The sequence below is a fragment of the Nuphar pumila genome, chromosome 5 (assembly GCF_984573655.1).
Source record: "Nuphar pumila chromosome 5, dmNupPumi1.hap1.1, whole genome shotgun sequence".
Taxonomy (NCBI): Eukaryota; Viridiplantae; Streptophyta; class Magnoliopsida; order Nymphaeales; family Nymphaeaceae; genus Nuphar; species Nuphar pumila.
The window spans coordinates 123,713,770-123,734,475 of NC_143253.1; the positions used below are offsets into that span (position 1 = coordinate 123,713,770).

At 37.0% G+C, this 20,706-nt stretch overlaps 1 protein-coding gene across 1 annotated transcript; it reads right to left on the reverse strand.

Annotated features, from left to right (window-relative positions):
• Positions 1-137: 137 nt before the first annotated feature.
• On the reverse strand, positions 138-20,303 carry LOC149838511 (amino acid transporter AVT6A-like). Its single transcript, XM_090006633.1, has 6 exons — positions 19,920-20,303; positions 18,897-19,353; positions 17,950-18,102; positions 16,787-16,990; positions 2,066-2,531; positions 138-988 (listed from the first exon to the last, which is right to left on the reverse strand). The coding sequence occupies exons 2-6, from the start codon at positions 19,324-19,326 to the stop codon at positions 847-849; spliced, it is 1,395 nt and encodes a 464-aa protein (XP_089862759.1). The 5' UTR covers positions 19,327-19,353; positions 19,920-20,303; the 3' UTR covers positions 138-846.
• Positions 20,304-20,706: the final 403 nt, after the last annotated feature.

Consider the following 20,706-nt stretch of genomic DNA (forward strand, 5'->3'; position numbering starts at 1 on the left):
AAATGTTCAGAAATTATAAAAAATGGAAAATATTCTAAAAAATTAGGAAAATTTATGAAAATACAGAAAAAAGGAAATGATGACTTATAGAGCCCAATCAAATTCTAAAATATGAATTTAATGCCTAAACAATCAAATAGCCAATAAATATTATAATTATTATAAAACAAAATAATAGTCACTGTTACAAATAACAGAGATGTTGGTAAACTACCAGGCACTGCTTCCAAACATCAGAGTGCGATGAAGAAACCACAACACACCTCCAAGGTCCAATGCAATCTAGAATGCGTGGTACTAACTGGAACCTGAAGTGAACTAAGAGGGACATCAGGAAAATTCTTGCTTCAAGTTGTCAAAGAGTAACCGGCTCTGGCAATGCAAACACAGCTAGTTCTGAAATGGCCAAACAGGTCTATGACCAGTGTCCTTGTGTTTCCATGAAGCAACTTGGGCAAGTCATCATGCTTTCATGTTGAATCTGAAATGAACTATCAAACAATAGGATTCAGGAATCCCAAAGACTTAAGGGTTCCAAATTTCCACATCAACAACCGGCCCTCAGCAATGCAGGCATTGAAAAGAAGGAAAAGTAAGTAATACCAATCCTGGCACCAGAGCCTCACAATGTCCAAAAAATCCTTTTATTCCAAACAGATTTACAAGAAATCTGTATATAGAACATCCTTATCAATATTTACCTAATATTTTGCATTTAAATATCTTATTTTGAAACTTTTAAACTTAATATCTGCTGTTGAACTGGCCAAACCTTCCTTGAAAACCATGCTTTTCTGTGTTTAGCTGATTCCATCTGAATCGTATGTACAGAAAAAGGTGACCATCCTAGGCCCTTGGAGAAACCTCACTCTTCTTGATCATGGAGTAGGCATCACTGTATATGGCCACCATGTTGGAGAAGACGGCAATCACAATCATAAAGACTGACAAGAACTTGTCCCTCTTTGTTGCAACACCATGAGGATCCCTACGCGCCAGCAAGGAAGCAGAAAGAATGATTAAGACCAGAAATGATAAAAGAAATCAATTTTTTGTTAATTATGAAAAATCAGAACAGTCTCGTGAATCCCTTCAATGAAAATCAATATCTTGAGCAAACAGCATTGTCAACTGAAATTCAAGCTAAATTGTTTAGTGGATTACAATAAGAAAACAGCGACATCCCAATCTATCAAATATCACTAAGATCTAAAGGCATATGACTTCAAAGGCAGAAGTTTAAAAAGTTCCAAGATTTTCATCTTATCATGAGTTTCAAAACAAGACAGGTTCACAGGAATTTTTAAAATTTCCAGATAAAGAAGAAACAAGAAGAAAATTTTTCCAGTATTGTGTCAGTGTTGGTGCCGCCATCACACACACATGCAAATTATGGGCAAGGGTGTCCAGGTAAGACCACAATAAATGTTTCATTAAATTCTATTTTTTTTTCATTTGAAACTTGCATTTATTTTCCGTATTTCTTTTAAAATTGCTGACTGCAATGCAAGCCAACCCAACTGGAACCTTGGGCAAGACCAAACTTAAATTATCCTGAGTCCAAGTTAGGCAAGGGACCATTATGAAGATCCATTTTAACTCAGACCTGACAAGAGAGACTATAGGTCACCTCGACTTGAACCAGAAAAAAAGGCCCATCGCAGAAACACCAGCCCACACTGCATCACTCATCTGAACGGGTCTGACACCTTCGCCAACAGATTGGCCCCTCGCACATCCAGCTGATGCTTCACCGAGATTAGAACTAGATTGCATTCAAGTCACATGAATCCATCAATGGCTAGGCATGAGTGGGGGTGCAGAATCAGACGACAAGAAATGCAACCCTAGGACACTAGATGATTCATTCTAGTAGAACATAATGAGTAGATGTGGAAAACTAATGGGAACTTTAAAAGCCATATATAATCAGCAACTTGTCAAAGACACATTGCTGAGTTCTTATCTAAGACCAGTCTTTATATACTTTTGAGAAATCAGAGATAAACCAAACAGAGAACAAAAAACAGTAATTGTGTTTTCCAACTTCAAAGAAGAAAACTACCTGAGAGCAATGGCTGCAGGGAAGATGAAACCAATACAAACAGCAGCAGTTGCTCCTGTGAACTGGAATGCGTCCCAGATGCTTGGTATGAAATTTGCTCCTAGAAAGATCATTCCAATAAGTGCCACAGTGATCAAAGCAAACCTTCGGTTATCCAGTACCAGGGGTCTTGCAGATGGAAAGAGAAGCCCATCCAAGTTGAGCCGAAGGGCAAAGAAGATGATAGGGAAGACAAGCATCAGGTGAACAGCATAGCTAACACGGACAACATCATTCAAGATTGAGCTGTAGCGGATCCCAAGGTTGGCATCAAAGTTAGCCAAGACATCATCGAGAGTGGCCTCCCCAAATAGAAGGAAACCAAAGAAGCTGGTTGCAATATAAACTGTGGAGCAAAGCGCCAGTGAGGTACGTACTATTGAATGCATTTGTGAAGGGTCCTCAAGCTCATTCTCTATGCTATGGACTGCACATCAACAATCGAAGACTTTCATAATATGTTACATGAGGAAATAATAATTAAGAATAGATGATAAAACAATGATTCACTTAAGAATCAGGGCTCTTAAAAGGTTAAAAAAGATTAGAATTTGCACTAAATTAACATGAAAGTTGCTAAATCATCCAAACGAAGAATAATTGCCAAGAAAACATTGCGAAAAACAGACTCCAATTCAGCCATTTAGGCCTCCTGTAAACAACTGTTTTACATTGCAAGCAAGCAGGTAAAAGTTTTGTAACTTGCAAAAGCAACATCAAGGAAGCCTTATCATTTGGAAAGTGAAAGATTATTCTTCATTTTCATTTTTTTTCTCAACAACCTAAAGGCAAGAGACACAATTAGGGACAAATTTGTTAATATATATATATATATATATATATATATATATATATATATATATATACTATTTCTTAGCTACCTTTTGTAATGCCCACTAGGGGCAATTTAGCCTTTTTCTACTTACGTAAATAGGCATGTTCACTAGGGACATTTTTGCCTTTTTTATTTTATTTTTCTACTTTTTACTTTTTTCATTTATGAAGGGGCAAAGGGGTCCAGCCCATAGAGTCGTTGGGACCCTACCCAATGGTCACAAGTGTGACCGTTGGGGAGCTCGCAACGACTCTACGGGAGCCCCCCTTTGGTCTCATAAAGTGTATAAGGGGCCTTTTGTCCCCATCTTTTCTCAATGCTTTGATGAGCATTTCAATATATTATTTTTATTTTTCAAGCTCTCTTTCTCTCTCACACACACATTGTGTGGGTTTGGTGCCCAGCCCTTTATGGCTTATTGTATTTTGCCCATTAGTGGCTTCTTGTTTTTGTACTAGTGCATTCGTTGTAGTCGCTTTGTGACTTTGTTATTTGCACTAGCACTTCCTTAAATGGTATCAAAGTCCCTAGGTGATTGAGCACTCTTGGGACTTTCATTTATTTTTGTGTGCTTGTATTTTGCACACTCATTATTATCCTCTTCCCTGTTAAAACATATGTAATAATACCATAATACCCGATAGGGGTATTATGGTCATTTCACAAAGTACCCCATAGGGGTACTTATTTTGTTTCTCGTATTTCACTATTTTTTATTTTTATTTTTATTTTTATTTTTGTATTTTTTGGATACCGAAAAGGGGCCCCACAATGGAGTCGTTGGGGCCCCCAACGGTCACATATGTGACCGTTGGGGGCTCCCAACGACTCTATTGGGAGCCCCTTTGGTCTCCTCTTCTTATAAATAGGGGGAACCCCCCATGTATGTTGTATTGCTCTTGAGAGCTCCTCTTCAATAATAGTGATATTATTTTTCATGTGTGTAGCCTTTTTATAAGGCCCTTTGTATATCCCTTAGTGGATTTTCTCTCTTGTGCTTGTTGCATTTGTCCGTGTGGGACATAGTGAATGCTTTAGCATTCTTGGTTTCTTCCGCTTATTTCATTACATGGTATCAGAGCCATAAGATCTTCTAAAGGTAAAATCTTGTCTCTCTCTACTTCCTTTCTTTCTCACATCTTCCTTGTGTAGCAATGGAAGTCAAGATCGATCTATCATTCAAACTCAATGGAAAAAATTACATGATGTGGGCATCCGCAATGGAGAATAATCTCAAAGGCAAGAAGCTTTGGGGTTATGTAATGGGAACCGTTCCGGAACCCCAACTTAAGCTCACAAAGATGGAAGGAGATCAAGAGAAAGCACTTGAAGGCGATGCTCGTCTCAAGGCCATTGAAGATTATAATCATCAAATGGAAGATTGGGAGAGCAACCATGCAAAAATCCTTGCATGGTTTATGAATAATGTCGAACTTAAGGTATGTGCAAATATTGCAAAATTCCGCCGGGCAAATGAAGCTTGGTTTTTTATGAAGGGTATGTTTACCCAAAAGGATCTTGCAAGAGCTTATTTCTTGCAAGAAAAAGTAAGAACCACAAAACAAGGCGACATGAGCATACAAGATTACTATAGTGCTCTAAATCCTTTGTGGGATGAATTGGCTATTTTAGAGCCTAAATGGGTATCTATGGAGGATGTGGTTCTAAGACAAAAACAAATGGAACAAGATAGATTGTTTCAATTTTTATTTGGGCTTCGTCCCGAATTTGAACAAGTGAGATCCTCACTTCTCCATAGATCCACGTTTCCTCCCTTAGAAGAAGCTATTGCCGAGATTACTCAAGAAGAGACTAGGCATAGCATGGGTAAAAGCATAGAGGAAGTTCTTGCCGTATCTAAACCCGGCAATCATGTTAAAACATACAAACCACCTCATTTTGGTAAGCAAGGGAGTGGTGGAAGAAAAATGATTATATGTCACCATTGTTATGAGCCGGGACATATTAAACCCGTTTGCCCAAAGCTAAATGGGGCATTCAAGCCAAAGGTGGCTTCCGTTGAAGAATCCACCACCAAAGAAGATGACGGCAAGAACGGGGATCTCAAAGACACTCTTGGACAAATCTCCTTGGCTCTTCAACAAATCTTAAAGGTCACTTCTTCCACCTCCGGTGCCGCCATTGCCTCATCATCACCTCCCGGTACGTACTCTTGGATTTTAGATTCCGGAGCTTCTTTTCACATGACCCCTCATGAAAATGCATTAACCAATGTGCACACCAATTCAAAAATGTCTTGTGTCTCTACGGCCGATGGAACTTTTCTCAAAATAAATGGTGTTGGAACTCTTGATTCTAAAAATGTTCAAAATTTCCTTGTCCCAAAAGTTAGAATAGTTCCAAAATTAAATCTTAACCTCTTTTCCGTTTCTCAAATAGCCGACCATGGATGTGAAATATCTTTCTCATCCCAAGGGTGCTTTGTGCAGGATCTCCGGTCCGGGAAGCGGATTGGGCAAGGCCATAGGAAGGGAGACCTTTATTTTATGGATAATTTAATGCTTCCAAATACCTCATTTTGTACTTATGTCCAAGACAAAAATATTGAAACTTGGCATAAAAGGCTTGGACATCCAAGTTACTCTAAAATGTATCTTTTTCCTTTTGGACACAAGTTTTGTAAAGAAAAAGATATCAATTGCAAAGATTGCATTTTTGGCAAAATGAAGTCTACTCCTTTTCCTATTAGATCCTTTGTGACAACAAGACCTTTTGAATTGGTGCATTCCGATGTTTGGGGGCCATCTCCGGTTCTATCTAAAGGTGGTTATTCATATTATGTTACTTTTATTGATGATTATACTAGATATGTATGGATTTATTTTCTTAACTTTAAATCGGAAGTTTTTAACTTCTTTAAAGAATTCCATGCAAAAATTCAAAATCAATTTCAAAGTCAAATATCCATTCTTAGATCCGATTCGGGTGGAGAATACTTATCAAATGATTTTCAAGCATATCTAAAACAACATGGCATTTGTCATCAAAAATCTTGCCCAAGAACTCCTCAACAAAACGGTCTAGCGGAAAGAAAACATAGGCATATTTTGGAAACCACTAGATCCTTACTCATTTCTAAAAATATTCCTAAAAATTTTTGGGCCGAAGCCGTGTTAACCTCCACCTATTTAATCAATAGGATGCCATCTTCAAAATTGAATAATATCTCTCCTTATGAAAAACTTTTTAATATGACACCCGACTACAATCGTCTTCGGATTTTTGGGTGTAAATGCTTTGTTCTTTTACATAAAAGAGATAAATTGTCACCTAAAGCAATAGAATGTGTATTTTTAGGATATGGTGAAAATCAAAAAGGCTATAGATGCTTTGATCATAAAAACAATAAGTTATTTGTCTCCAAAGATGTAACCTTTTTAGAAGATGAAAATGGATTTGACATATTGGAAAAATCAAATGAAATTGATTATATGTTTATCAATGATCTTTTAGAAGATTCAAATGATGACTCTTTGAGTCATCCGGAAATTTTAGAAAATACTCATGATTCTCATAATGATGATGTATCACCAACTAATGGTGACAATCTCCAAGTATACACTCGGCGTGAGGAAGCCCAACCTATTAGTGCTTTAGAAAAATTCTTGCGGCTTAATGAACCCCTAGAAGAAACCTCCCTTAGGCGTTCTTCTAGAGAATCAATTCCACCTAATAGGTTTGTCTCATATGAAACTCTTTCACCTAAATATAGAGCTTGTCTAATAGCCTTGCATTCTTACTATGAACCCTCCCATTATAATCAAGCAAAAAGTATACCTCATTGGGTTGAAGCAATGAAAGTTGAACTAGATGCTTTAAATAAAGCTAAAACTTGGGAAATAGTTCACCTTCCTCCAAATAAGAAAGTTATAGGATGTCGATGGGTCTACAAAGTCAAAACTAAAAGTGATGGTTCCCTAGAGCGCTATAAAGCTAGATTAGTTGCTAAGGGATACTCACAAGAATATGGCATCGATTATGAGGAGACTTTTGCTCCCGTGGCTCGCATGACAAGCGTTAGAACTTTAATTGCGGTAGCATCATCTAAGAAATGACCTATATTCCAATTAGATGTTAAAAATGCCTTTCTTAATGGTCAGTTGAATGAAGAAGTATATATGGATCCTCCGCCGGGAATCAGTGTTAACCAAGGTCAAACCCTTCGGTTATTAAAAGCCTTATATGGTCTTAAACAAGCCCCTAAGGCTTGGTATGATAGATTTAGTGCTATCATGTTACAATTGGGATTTCGCTCATGTTATACTGACACTGCTCTTTTTGTTAAAAATGCAGGTAATAGTATCATCATCCTTCTGCTTTATGTTGATGATATGATCATCACTGGCAATGATGAAAGCGGTATTCTTAAAGTTAAAAATATGTTAAAACATAATTTTGATATGTCTGATCTTGGTTTTCTCAGGTACTTTCTTGGCATAGAAGTTGCATACTCTCCTCGAGGGTATATACTGTCACAGATGAAGCTTGCTGCAGACATATGTTCCAAATCTGGGATTTCAGATGATAAAAAGGTGGAGACTCCCGAGGTTATCAATGCTAAACTACGACTGGAGGATGGAGTTCTGCTGGACGATCCTACGCCCTACAGGCAACTCATAGGCTCCCTCACCTATCTGACTATCACCAGGCCCGATATTGCTCATGCTGTGCACTCTGCAAGCCAATTTCAGCATGCTCCTACATCTGTGCATATGAGTGTTGTGCTCCGGATCATTCGATATATTAAAAATACTTTGACTAAAGGGCTATTCCTATCCTCAATCTCTTCCTTAGATTTACTAGCTTATACTGATGCTGACTGGGGAGGAAACCCAAATGATCGAATCTCAACTACTGGCTTTTGTGTATTCCTAGGAGATTCGCTAATTGCTTGGAGGTGCAAGAAACAGCAGAAAGTCTCATTGTCTTCTACTGAAGCAGAATACAGGGCTATGGCAACCACTACAATGGAGCTGGTGTGGCTTCGAAGTCTTCTTCAAGATATGGGAGTCGAAATTACCGGGGCTTCGAAGCTTTGTTGCGACAACAAAAGTGCTATCTACATTGCCAGCAACCACACTTTCCATGAGAGGACGAAACATATTGAAATGGATTGTCATTATGTACGTGATGAATATCTTCGTGGGACAGTAACACTGCCATATGTCACTTCAGAATATCAACTTGCTGATTTCTTCACCAAAGCCCTGCCTGCTCCTCGCTTCTTGTTCCTCCTTGGCAAACTTTCGGTCATTCCCCCGTAAAGTTTGAGGGGGGGTGTTAAAACATATGTAATAATACCATAATACCCGATAGGGGTATTATGGTCATTTCACAAAGTACCCCATAGGGGTACTTATTTTGTTTCTCGTATTTCACTATTTTTTATTTTTCTTTTTATTTTTATTTTTGTATTTTTTGGATACCGAAAAGGGGCCCCACAATGGAGTCGTTGGGGCCCCCAACGGTCACATATGTGACCGTTGGGGGCTCCCAACGACTCTATTGGGAGCCCCTTTGGTCTCCTCTTCTTATAAATAGGGGGAACCCCCCATGTATGTTGTATTGCTCTTGAGAGCTCCTCTTCAATAATAGTGATATTATTTTTCATGTGTGTAGCCTTTTTATAAGGCCCTTTGTATATCCCTTAGTGGATTTTCTCTCTTGTGCTTGTTGCATTTGTCCGTGTGGGACATAGTGAATGCTTTAGCATTCTTGGTTTCTTCCGCTTATTTCATTACATTCCCTTCCTCTCTTCCATAATGGCCGACAAGGATGCAAAGATTGATTTCTCATTCAAATTGAACGAGATTAACTATAGGATGTGGGCGGCCTCTATGAAAAACAATCTCAAAAGTAAGAAACTTTGGGGATTTGTATGTGGTACGGCTTTGGAACCTCAACTAAAGCTCACCAAGAAAGAAGAAAATGAGGAAAAAGCCTTGAATGAAGAAGAAAAGTCAAAGGCCATCGATGAATACCAATCCAAAGTTGAAGATTGGGAAAGTAATATTTTGGCATAATGCATAAACAATGTGGAGCTCAAAATTTGTGCTAACTTGGTCAAATTCAATAAGGCAAATGAAGCATGGTTATTCATAAAATGTACGTATACTCAAAGAGATCTTGCTAGACATTTCTTTTTTCAAGAAAAGGTGAGAGCAACCAAGCAAGGAGATATGAGTATTAGAGACTACTATAGCACTCTATCTCCTCTATGGTTTGGACCTCCTTTAGAAGATCTCACCCCTTATCGTTAATTAATCGGACCTCTTGTTAAAATGTATCATTCAATCTTTGTAATCTTATATATATTTTATATATATAAAGGATGATACATATACATATATGGTATATATGCATATGTATCTTCCTAATTATATATATAAAATATATATTTCTCTATTATTAGGCATAGGGGTAGTTTAGTCATTTCTTTCTTTTTACGCATATTCCATTTGGAATGTGTTTGTAATTTTATTTTTATTTTTCTTTTTTTATTTTCTCATTTTTTGTGGTTTGTGCCACCTAGGGAGGCTTCCCAAAGAGTGGTTGGGGAGCCCCCAACGGTCACAAATGTGACCGTTGGGGGCTCCCAACGACTCCTTTGGGAGCCCCCTATGTGGCTCCTCTCTTGTGTTATAAATAGGGGTCTCCCCCTTGTAATTGATTCACTCCTTGGAGGAGCTTTTGCTCCATGTAATGGGTTTTCACCCTTCTCTTCCTTTCTTCAATAAATCCAACTTATGACTTTAAGTCATTTTCTACTTTTGAGAGTTTTGTGTGTGCACTTTTAGTGTTTGTGTTCTTGGCTCTTGAGGTCACTCTTAAAGAGTGCTTTTTGCTCCATTGGTGCTTCCGCCTCTTTTCATTACACCTCTAACATATTTGTCTATTACTAGGCTAGACATTGCTCATGTTGTACACAATACAAGCCATTTCCAGAATGCACCTACTACTATTCACATGGCAGCCGTCATGCGAATTATCGGATATCTGAAGAACACTATAAAAAATTATTCTTATCATCATCTTCATCTCCAAATTTAATTGCTTATACTTACTCTGATTGGGGCGAGGCGAAAACCCCAATGATCATATTTTTACCACAGGTTATTGTATTTTTATTGAAGAATCCTTAATTTCTTGGAGATATAAAAAGCAACACAAGGTTTCTCTATCTTCTATAGAAGCCGAGTATAGGGTGATGGTGTTAAAATGCAAAATAAATATTTATATAATAATAATAATATATTATTATTATTATTATATAAATTTGTATATATTTTTTCTATATTTTTCTTTTTTGTCTTTTAACAATCTAGTTTATTTTGAACTAGATAGTTAGCTTTTGGTCAAGTTCCGATTAGAACTTGACCAAGCATCTAGCTGTTGGAACTAGTCCAACGGCTAGAATTCTAGCCGCTGGAACTAGTCCAACGACTAGAATTCTAGCCATTGGAAAGAGGAGAGCTCCTTTTCTCTTATAAATAGGGGTGCATCCCCCTTTGTAAAATCATTCACTAAAAATGTTTTTTAAGCATTTGTTCTCATAAATAAAGCTTGTCATTTATACCCTTTTTTGGGTCTTGTATAAAGTATCTTTTAGATACTTTCTTTTGAGAGATTCAAGTGCATTTGTGGAAGACTACCATTTCATTACATGGTATTAGAGCTACGGAATTGTTAGATCATGAAAAGCTCCTGCCTCGATTTCCGTGCTTCTTGTGCAAAGGTGTTTTACCACCTTGTTCTTACAAAAAATGTTTCGTCACTTGGAAAAAGTGTTTTATCACTTGCCGAAAAGGTGTTTTACCACTTATCTATCGGCTATAAGAGGATTCATTTGGAGAGAAGGACTTGAACAACATTTATTGTATTTCTTCCTTCTTGTTTCTCTATTCCTTTCTTTTTCTCTCGTCTATCTTTCTACTTTACACCCTTGTAAAAGATGGATGACCATGATAAAATCACCATCATTCCCATGAAATTGAATGATACTAATTATGTGATGTGCGCTTCAATTATGAAGCACCACATATGAGGAAAGGTTTATGGGGAATCGTGGACGGTTCCGATTCGGAACCCAAACTATCCCTCACTAAGAAAGAGGGTGATAAGGATGTTCCTCTAACGGAAGAGGATAAAATCAAGGCTCTAGCCTCATATGAAAAGAAATGAAAAGAGTGGAGGATGGAACATGCTAAAATAATGTCATGACTTATTAATAGCGTAGACATTAAGAAATGTTCTAGCCTTGCTAAGTTTGAACATGCCGATAAGGCATGGGAATACCTTAGAAATATGTATTCCCTTAAAGATATTGCACATGTGTGCAATCTTCAAGAGAAAGTTCGGACGATAACTCAAAGTGCAAATCTATCTGTGAATATTATAATGAGTTATCCAAACTTAGGAAAGAACTGGCTCTCTTAGAGCCAAAATGACATTGTGTCAAGGACATCGAGCTTCGCCAAAAACAACTCGATATGGAACACTTTTACCAATTTGTAAATGGATTAAGACCGGAATTTGAATCCACCAAATAGGCTCTTCTTCATCGTAGTAAAATCCCTACTATTGTGGATACTATTGAAGAACTAACTATGGAGGAAAACCGTCTTAGAAAGATTACTCCAAAGATTAATGATGATTCCGTTCTAACTGTGTCTAGACTAAGGAATTATATTTGCACTTATAGGCTGCCTCATTTTGAGAGACACAATGGTAAGTTTGAAAAAAGAAAAGTTATTTGTCACCACTATCATAAATTGGGGCACTATAGGCCTCAATGTTCGAAGCTAAAAAGGAGAGACGAAAGGAGGGTTGCATCTATTGAAATCGAGTCAAAAGATCAAGATGCACCTGTTTTCATGGATCAACTAATGGAGATTCTTCAACCTCTTCTCAAAGGGGTATCCTCTTCAACTGAAGCCTCAACTAGAGCGGCAGTTTCATCTGTATCCGGTCCAGGTAACTTCCCTTGGCTTTTAGATTCTGGTGTCTCATTTCATATGACCCCAAATGATTAATGTTTGTCCGAATGTCTTAAAAATAACTCAAATATATCAAAAGTCTTTACAGCAGATGAAACATCTCTTGAAATCTGTCACATGGGTGCGGGTGCGGGTGTGGGTATGGGTGCGGGTGCGACACTTTCAAAAAACTTGGGTGTGGAGGTGCAACATATATATATATAAAGTCCAAAAGTTGGACATAAATGACCCAAGATGCGGTCAACGCACCCAGGGTCAGGTTGACCGCACCAGGTGCCACACCCGCACACGCACCTGCGTCGCATCGCATTGACGCAGATGCGGCACCCACTTTGCCGAGTTCCTGTGACATAACTTGAAATAAAAGGAGTAGGATGTTTTGAAAGTTTTCAAAAATCCAAAAAAAGTTGTATTCTAGAAGTTAGATATATCCCAAAATTAAATTTGAATCTTTTATCTGTATCACAAATTTCTGATTATGGATATAATATATCCTTCTCTTCTGATGGTTGCTGGATACAGGATCGCCAATCAGGGAAGCTAATTGGGGAAGGCCATAGAGGAGGATTATATTACATTAACTTTTTGGAACTACCAAAGAATGTATTTTGTTTAAATGTTCAAAAATTAGAAACAGAGTTGTGGCACAAAAGACTTGGCCATTCTCGTATGTCTAAAATTCAATAGTTCCCAAGTGTGGGAAAATTTTGTAATCCTAAAAATTTTGCTTGTAAAGACTGCATTTTGGTAAAATGAAAAGATTACCTTTTCTAATAGAACCTTTGTCTCTACAAAACCTCTTGAGTTAATACATTCGAACGTTTGGAGACCCACACCAGTTATCTCTAAAGGCGGTTATGCGTATTATGTCATATTTGTTGATGACTTTTCTAGACACACTTGGATTTATTTTCTTAAACATAAATTCGAAGTTTTTGCTCACTTTCAAATATTTCATAAGATGATCACAAACAAATTTCAAAGAAATATTTTTATTTTTCGCACCGATTCAAGGGGAGAATTTATTTTTGAAGAGTTTAAAAACTATCTTAATCTATATGGCATTACTCATCAACGATCATGCCCAGACACTCCTCAACAAAATGGTCTTACAGAACGCAAGCATCGCCACATTATGAAAACCACTCGAACTTTGCTAATTGCAAGTCAAGCTCCGAAAGGTTTTTGGGTTGAAGCAGCTCTCATTGCCACTTATCTCATCAATAAAATGCCATCTTCTTCATTAAAAAATATATCCCCAATTGAAAAACTTTATGATTTAGCTCAAGAATACTCTAGATTAAGAGTTTTTTGATGCAAATATTTTGTATTTACAAAAAAAAATGATAAATTCTTCCTTCGTGCAATCCCATGTGCCTTTTTAGGATATGTTAAAAATAAAAAAGGCTACAGGTGCTATTATCTTCAAAATGGCAAATTATATGTACCAAGAAATGTGTCTTTTCTAGAAAAAGAAAGTTCTTTTGAAAGTGAAAAATCCAAGGATATTACTGAATAGTCTTTTTCAATCGATTTAACTTCAAAATTCAATGAAGAAGATTTTGAATGTAACTTTGACAATGATCAAAGTCCTACTACCTTTGAAAATGATAGTGAAGACCAAACTAGTAGGGATGTTGGTTTGCAATATTCAAGACGAAGAGTTGGAGAACAACACCCTCTATGTACATTAGAAAAAATTTCTAAAGTTCTCCCTCGAAGGATTTCTAAAATTTCTAGACCTCCCAGAAAATTTGACTCTTACGAATCTTTTTAACCCTCGTATAGGGAAGCCCTTGCATTAATCCAATCATATGTTGAACCTTCCTCCTATTTTGAAGCCAAAAATCGTGAAGAATGGGTTGAAGCCATGAAAACATAATTGGATGAATTAGAAAAGGCCAACACTTGATCCATTCAAGATCTTCCCCTCTGAAAGAAACCTATAGGCTGTAAATGGATCTATAAAGTTAAAACCAAAAGTAATGGGACCCTAGAAAGATATAAGGCACGACTTATAGCCAAAGGTTACGCTCAAGAGTATGGCATTCACTAAGAAGAAACCCTTGCCCCTGTGGCCCGCATGACCATTGTTAGAACTTTAATCACCTTGGCTTCTATTAAAAAATGGCCTATATTTTAAATGGATGTCAAAAATGCTTTTTTAAATAGGAGTCTCATTGAAGAAATCTACATGGACGCTCCGCCTGGTATTTGTATTCCTAAGGGCAAAACTCTTCATCTTGAGAAGGCCCTTTATGGCCTCAAACAGGCCCTAAAAGCTTGATATGACAGATTTAGTCATGTTATGACTAATATTGGATTTCACTCTTGCTTTACTGGCACTGCCTTTTTTATTAAGAAATCATATGCATGTATTATCATTCTTCTTCTTTATGTGGATGATATAATCATCACTGGTGACGACAAACAGGGAGTTGCCAATATCAAAACTCTTCTTAAAACTCATTTTAAATGTCTGACTTAGGATTATTGAGATATTTTTTAGGAATTGAAGTTGCTTATTCCCCTCGTGAATACTTAATGTCTCAATCTAAATTTGCCCTTGATATTGTTTACAGGTCGGGCATTATGAACGATAAGGTGGACACCCCAGAAGTGGTCAATGTTAAAATGAAAATTGATAATGGAGAGCATCTTGATGATCCTACTCCATTCAGACAGCTTGTTGGAGCACTTTCCTATCTCGCCATCACTCGGCCAGATATTGCACATGTTGTATACACAGTTAGCCAATTTCAGCATGCTCCCACTTTTGTTCACATGAGAGCGATTTTACGTATTATTAGATATTTAAAGAGCTCTGTCTCACGAGGACTCTTCTTGTCCGCATCATCCTCATTAGATCTAATTGCTTATACTGATGCTGATTGAGGAAGTGATCGTAATAATAGGCACTCAACCACTGGTTTTTGTGTGTTTTTAGGTGAATCTCTAATATCGTGGAGGTGCAAGAAGTAACAAGGTTTCTTTTTCCTCCACTGAAGCTGAATATAGAGTCATGACAACCACTACAATGGAAGTCGTATGGCTCAGGCGACTGCTTGCTGATATAGGAGCTGAAGCAACACAAGCTTCACGAATGTGCTGTGACACCAAGGGTGCAATCTACATTGCAAGCAACCAGACGTTCCATGAACGCACCAAACACATTGAGATGGATTGTCAGTATGTCAGATAGGAGTACTTGCATGAAACCATTGATCTGCCATATGTTACGTCAGAATAGCAGTTAGCAGACTTCTTCACCAAACCTCTTGTGGCTCCCCGATTTCACTTCCTCTTAGACAAACTTTCGCTCATTATACCGTAAGTTTGAGGGAGAGTGTTAAAATGCAAAATATATATTTATATAATAATAATATTATATTATTATTATATAAATTTATATATATATATATATATATATATATATATATATTTATATATTTTTTCTTTTTTGTCTTTTAACTATCTAGTTCATTTTGAACTACATAGTTTGCTTTTGGTCAAGTTCTGGTTGGAACTTGACCAAGCATCTAGCTGTTGGAACTAGTCCAACGACTAGAATTCTAGCGGTTGGAACTAATTCCAATGGCTAAGAGGAGAGCTCCTTATGAGCTCTCCTCCTTTTCTCTTATAAATAGGGGTGCATCCCCCTTTATAAAATCATTCACTAAAATTGCTTTTTAAGCATTTGTTCTCATAAATAAAGCTTGTCATTTATTTCTTGTTTTTCATTTATACCCTTTTTTGGGTAATGTATAAGGTATCTTTTAGATACTTTCTTTTGAGAGATTAAAGTGCATTCGTGGAAGACTACCATTTCATTACAGATGGCCACCACTAAAACTGAACTGGTTGGGTTAAGACGTTTACTCAAAGACATGGGAGTTCTCATTTCTATTCCCTCGAAGCTATGTTGAGACAACAAAAGTGTTATCTACATTGCTAGCAATCATACATTTCATAAACGAACAAATCACATTGAGATGGACTGTCATTATGTTCGAGATGAGTTTTTATGGGGCACTATTGAACTTCCATATGTCACTTCAGAATACCAGCTTGCGGATTTCTTTATCAAAGCTTCACCATCTCCTTGGTTTTTTTTTTCTTCTAACCATACTATTGGTGATCTCACTGTCAATTTGAAAGAGGGTGTTAAAATATATATATATATATATATATATATATATATATATATATATATATATATATAATTTCTTTTTTACCTTTTGTAATGCCCACTAGGAGCAATTTAGTCTTTTTCTACTTATGTAAATAAACATGTTCAGTAGGGACATTTTTGCCTTTCTATTTTTTATTTTCTTCTTTTTATTTTTTTCATTTATGAAAGGGCAAAGGGGTCCAACCCATAGAGTCGTTGGGGAGCTCCCAACGACTCTATGGGAGCCCCCCTTTGGTCCCATAAAGTGTATAAATAGGGGTCTTTTGTCCCCATCTTTTCTCAATGCTATGATGAGCATTTCAATATATTATTTTTATTTTTCAAGCTCTCTCGCTCTCACATTGTGTGTTTGGTGCCTAGCCCTTTGTCGCTTATTGTATTTTGTCCATTAATGGCTTCTTGTTTTTGTACTAGTGCATTCGTTGTAGTCACTTTGTGACTGTTATTTGCACTAGTACTTCATTACAAAATTAACCTTAAAATTGTTTAGACAATGTAAAATGGATACTATGGCTTTCTCAAAAGTACTTTAATATGCACCAAAAGAAATAGAAAGTTTTATTTCACTTGAAAGCTAGCCGGTAAACAGGAGTAATTCACTTGACTAAATGCCACAATTAGTTCTTGAACTTTCTCACCATTGTAATGGCAGATGTAAGCAGTAACCAGAACAGGAACAACTGTGAAAAGATTCCAGATGGATGACAAATTGGTAACATGAGGTATCCACCTAGGCATTGCTATGCTCCCATTTAGCAATTTTACGATAGTAATGCCAGCTGTTATAACAACAAAGACCACTGCAAGCGCTACTGATAATGCAGAAGTAAAACTCAGAGAATCTGAAAGAAAAGAAATAAACCATTTATGTCAGAAAGTGTTCATCATAGTCCATACTATAGTCATCTCTTTCTATCAACTAAAAAATGACTTAAGAAACAAACTTAAAAATAGCAACAATTAACACTGTATGAGATTACAGCTTAAACACAACACTGAAGATAACATTCAAAGAAACTGCTGAATTCAGATATGCTGGACAAGTTCATCAACTATAAACTACATTTCACAAAGTAAGTTCAAGTTGCCACAGCCTATATCAGAATCCCTACTGTGTCAAGTGTTGGATCAATTAGAGCTCAGGATCAAATCCAATTAGTGACTACCCTGGGCTGCGTTTCTGATCCCAATCCTCAGCCTGCTTCACACAGATCTACTATGACATGGAGGTTTTCAACCATAGTGATCAATATATGTCTCATAATAGATGAGACCTTATCTTGGGAATTTAAAATGACGTTTTCTCAGAAAAATCTAGGGGAACTTTCAAATGCTGATGCTGATAAAGTCAAAATCACTGAATTTAAAATGATGTTTTCTCAGATAATAATAATGACTTTTCATTTTTCAAGTTTTTCTTTAAATGTCAAGATATCCTCCCATTTTCATTGATTAAAAAAGCCTAAAAAAACATAACAATTCAGCTTATTGCAAGACTTGGTAAAGATGGTTTTAACCAAACCCAAAGGTGAGTGTCACTACAGGATTCTCTTTGTAGCTTTCATGCCACCGCTAATCCCACAAAAACTATTAATTCTGCTTAATGAAAGAATGGAAAAGCAGATATATCCAATAGTTTCATGTGTTAAACTAACATATGAATAAAATTGCTCATAGGTTAAAAATTTTACATTCAGAGGATGGGCAAACAAGGAGAGAACCTCCACATGTTTTCCAACTCGTGAAAGTTAAAATTTTACATCAGACCTTTATTTCACACAATTGGAAAATGTACACATACCCACACGCTTAAAGGATGTCAATGGTGCAAGTATAGCTAGAGTTGTAACTAGCAAAACAAATGCACGCCCATTCCACCAGTGTTCCCCAAACCATCCTTCCAATACACCAGAGTGATGCACACCGCTTGAAGATGTTCCAGAAAGCACGTCCCCTGCAAAAAGAATTGCCAAGAACAGATGAAACTTATCCCAGTATGCGATGACTAGGAAAAGCAATTCTGAACAGTACTCATGCAACTCTGCTCTATGCAATTTAACTAAATAAATTCTTACTGGAATAACATGGGATTATAGAAGAACAATATTCATCAGATGACACGCACAAAGGCATTTTACTCATAAAAACCGAGCCAAGGGGCCAACTAATAAATTATCAGGAGAAGAATTGCTTACATGACATATGACTATATAAAATAGCAAGAAACAAAATAATATGCCTAAGATCTAAAAAAATTGGTCACAAAATCAGATAGTCCTTTTCACGGACTGGAAGAAAAAGAATATGGGAAGGAAAATTGGAGATTGGACATGATATCTGCCTTCACAAACAGCAGTTTAAGTGTCTTTTGAGAAACAATGTAGAAAAGCACACAAAGACTTCACCCAGAAAAATGTTTTGATTGGTCCAAAGGATATCTGAGATGAACATCGTACAGTCAGTAAAATTTGCGATACACTATCATCATATCCATTCTGTCGACATGAACAAAGGCATGCATGGCCAAGTGTTGGAGAAAATTAATAGCTTGAGTGATGGATCATCACAGCTCCCCACATTAATATGGAATACTTGCCCATAACGAGTAAACACAAATAACAGAGAATACCAACAGAATTTGAAATCAAATTCCATGATTACTAACACATCTGACAAAAAAATAGTAGAGAGAAAGGTGAAGAAGAAATAGCCCAAAGAAAGTGTAGAAGAATAGTAATGGATTATTACCTATAATGATCATGTAGACAATCAACACACCCACATTGTTAATAATGACACAAATCTGCAACAACATCCTCCCAGTTCTCCCAAAAGCTTCCCCCATAAGTCCCCCATACGAGACCGTCTTCCCCACCCTGCTAAACCTCAACAGCATATCGATTGAGGCCTCTGTCAAAAATGCCATGAAGATGATCATAGCAATTCCAGGACCAAGCCCAAGAACCTTCATGGTGGCAGGTAAAGCCATGATCCCAGCACCAACAACTGTGGTAGAGAGATTGAACACAGCACCAGAAAATGAAGCCCCATTGAAGCCGTCCAATTCTCCCTCAAACTCGTCCTGTTTACGCGGGAGCAGAGGAGCTTTCTCATTCACCACTTGCTTGCTCTGCCTTGACTTCTTTTCTTTTGCAGGGGCCAAACTTCCGATAGTCATCCTGCTTTGCTGGTGTTATCTAAGAAACTGAAGCAAAAATGAAACAAAGGAGAGAAAAAGATGAATACTCCGGAAAAGAAAACTTTTTTTTTCTTTGTTTGGTTGCCAATCTACAGTTAGTGTGAGATATACCCTATTTCACAGACTCTTAGTCCCACCAAAATTTTTCCGAAATCAGGAAAAAACAAAAATAAATAGAAGAGCACAGATAATAACAAAAATCCAGGAAGGGCAAAATGAACAAATTTGCTTAAGAATTGAAAAGGAGGAAATTAACAATATGCAAGTTCCAAAACCTTCACAACTTTGGTAGTTTGAAGAAAAAACATCCTGAAGACGGATAAAAGAACACTAAGATAAAGAAAAAATCGCAACCAAAATCACGATTTGGCAAGTAAGAAGCAACGAGACATTGTGATTTGAAGAAGTTCGATCGAATTTCTGCAGTTGGAATGTCAAGATACTACAATTAAGCAAAGAAATTTTATAACCACACAAAAGATCAAACTCAACGTCAATTCAAAATTCTAAAATCACGAACAAATTACGGGGAAAAAGGAAAAAGGCCAACAAGCAGAAGCAGAAAACTGCACCTGCAGATGCACCAAAAATCACAGTCACGGAAAGTTCACCGCGACCAGAATCAAGAACGCTCGATTGTTCAAAGATTTCACCGCCTCCGTTCGTCCAAGAACCAAAATCCCTCCAAATTAGAACAAACCAAACCTTAATGATGAACCCCACTAAAACCCCAAGGATTGCCACTCGATCCAATAAGATGGAAACCCAAATTCAGGAATCCAAAATCCTTCAATCCACGAATTTATCCAACAAAGACTCGAATCCGAGCGACAACAAGAAACTAAAACCTATATATCCACATAAAATCTGAATCCCCAATACTCAAGATGGGAAGAAAATCAACGAATCGCCAAACGCTGAGAATCAAAACTCAGAACCCAAAAAACCCCGAATTCAACAAGAGAAAGGAAGAGTCCCAAATCATAAATATGAATTATGAGAGAGAGAGAGAGAGAGAGAGAGAGAGAGAGAGCTTGCGTACAAGTAAGAAAAACGTGTGTACAGACGATGAAATCTTTTTTGACGATAGGAATTGACCAAACCAGGAACAGCCAACCAATAAGGAATCGTCAAAACAGAAAAACAAACTAAGATAATTTTCACGCTGTCTTCGGAAAATTATAAAAAAAATCGCAATGTACTATAACATCTAGAAAACAAGCCATTCGTATCATCGATCCACGTCTACGATGAAAAGTTTTTTTTTGTAATTTAAATGTTGTGGCAGGTAAATGATCACAGAGCTTTTTGTTTTGTGTAGTAAGCGTTGTCAGGTAACGGTTTTCCTTGTTCAATATC

Coding starts and splice junctions, on each gene's coding strand:
- LOC149838511 (XM_090006633.1), bottom strand. CDS start 19,326: ATGACTATCGGAAGTTTGGCCCCTGCAAAAGAAAAGAAGTCAAGGCAG. Junction 18,103..18,896: donor TGTCTACATGATCATTATAG/GTAATAATCCAT, acceptor TTCTTTTTGCAG/GGGACGTGCTTTCTGGAACA. Junction 2,532..16,786: donor TTACATCTGCCATTACAATG/GTGAGAAAGTTC, acceptor GTTGATGTGCAG/TCCATAGCATAGAGAATGAG.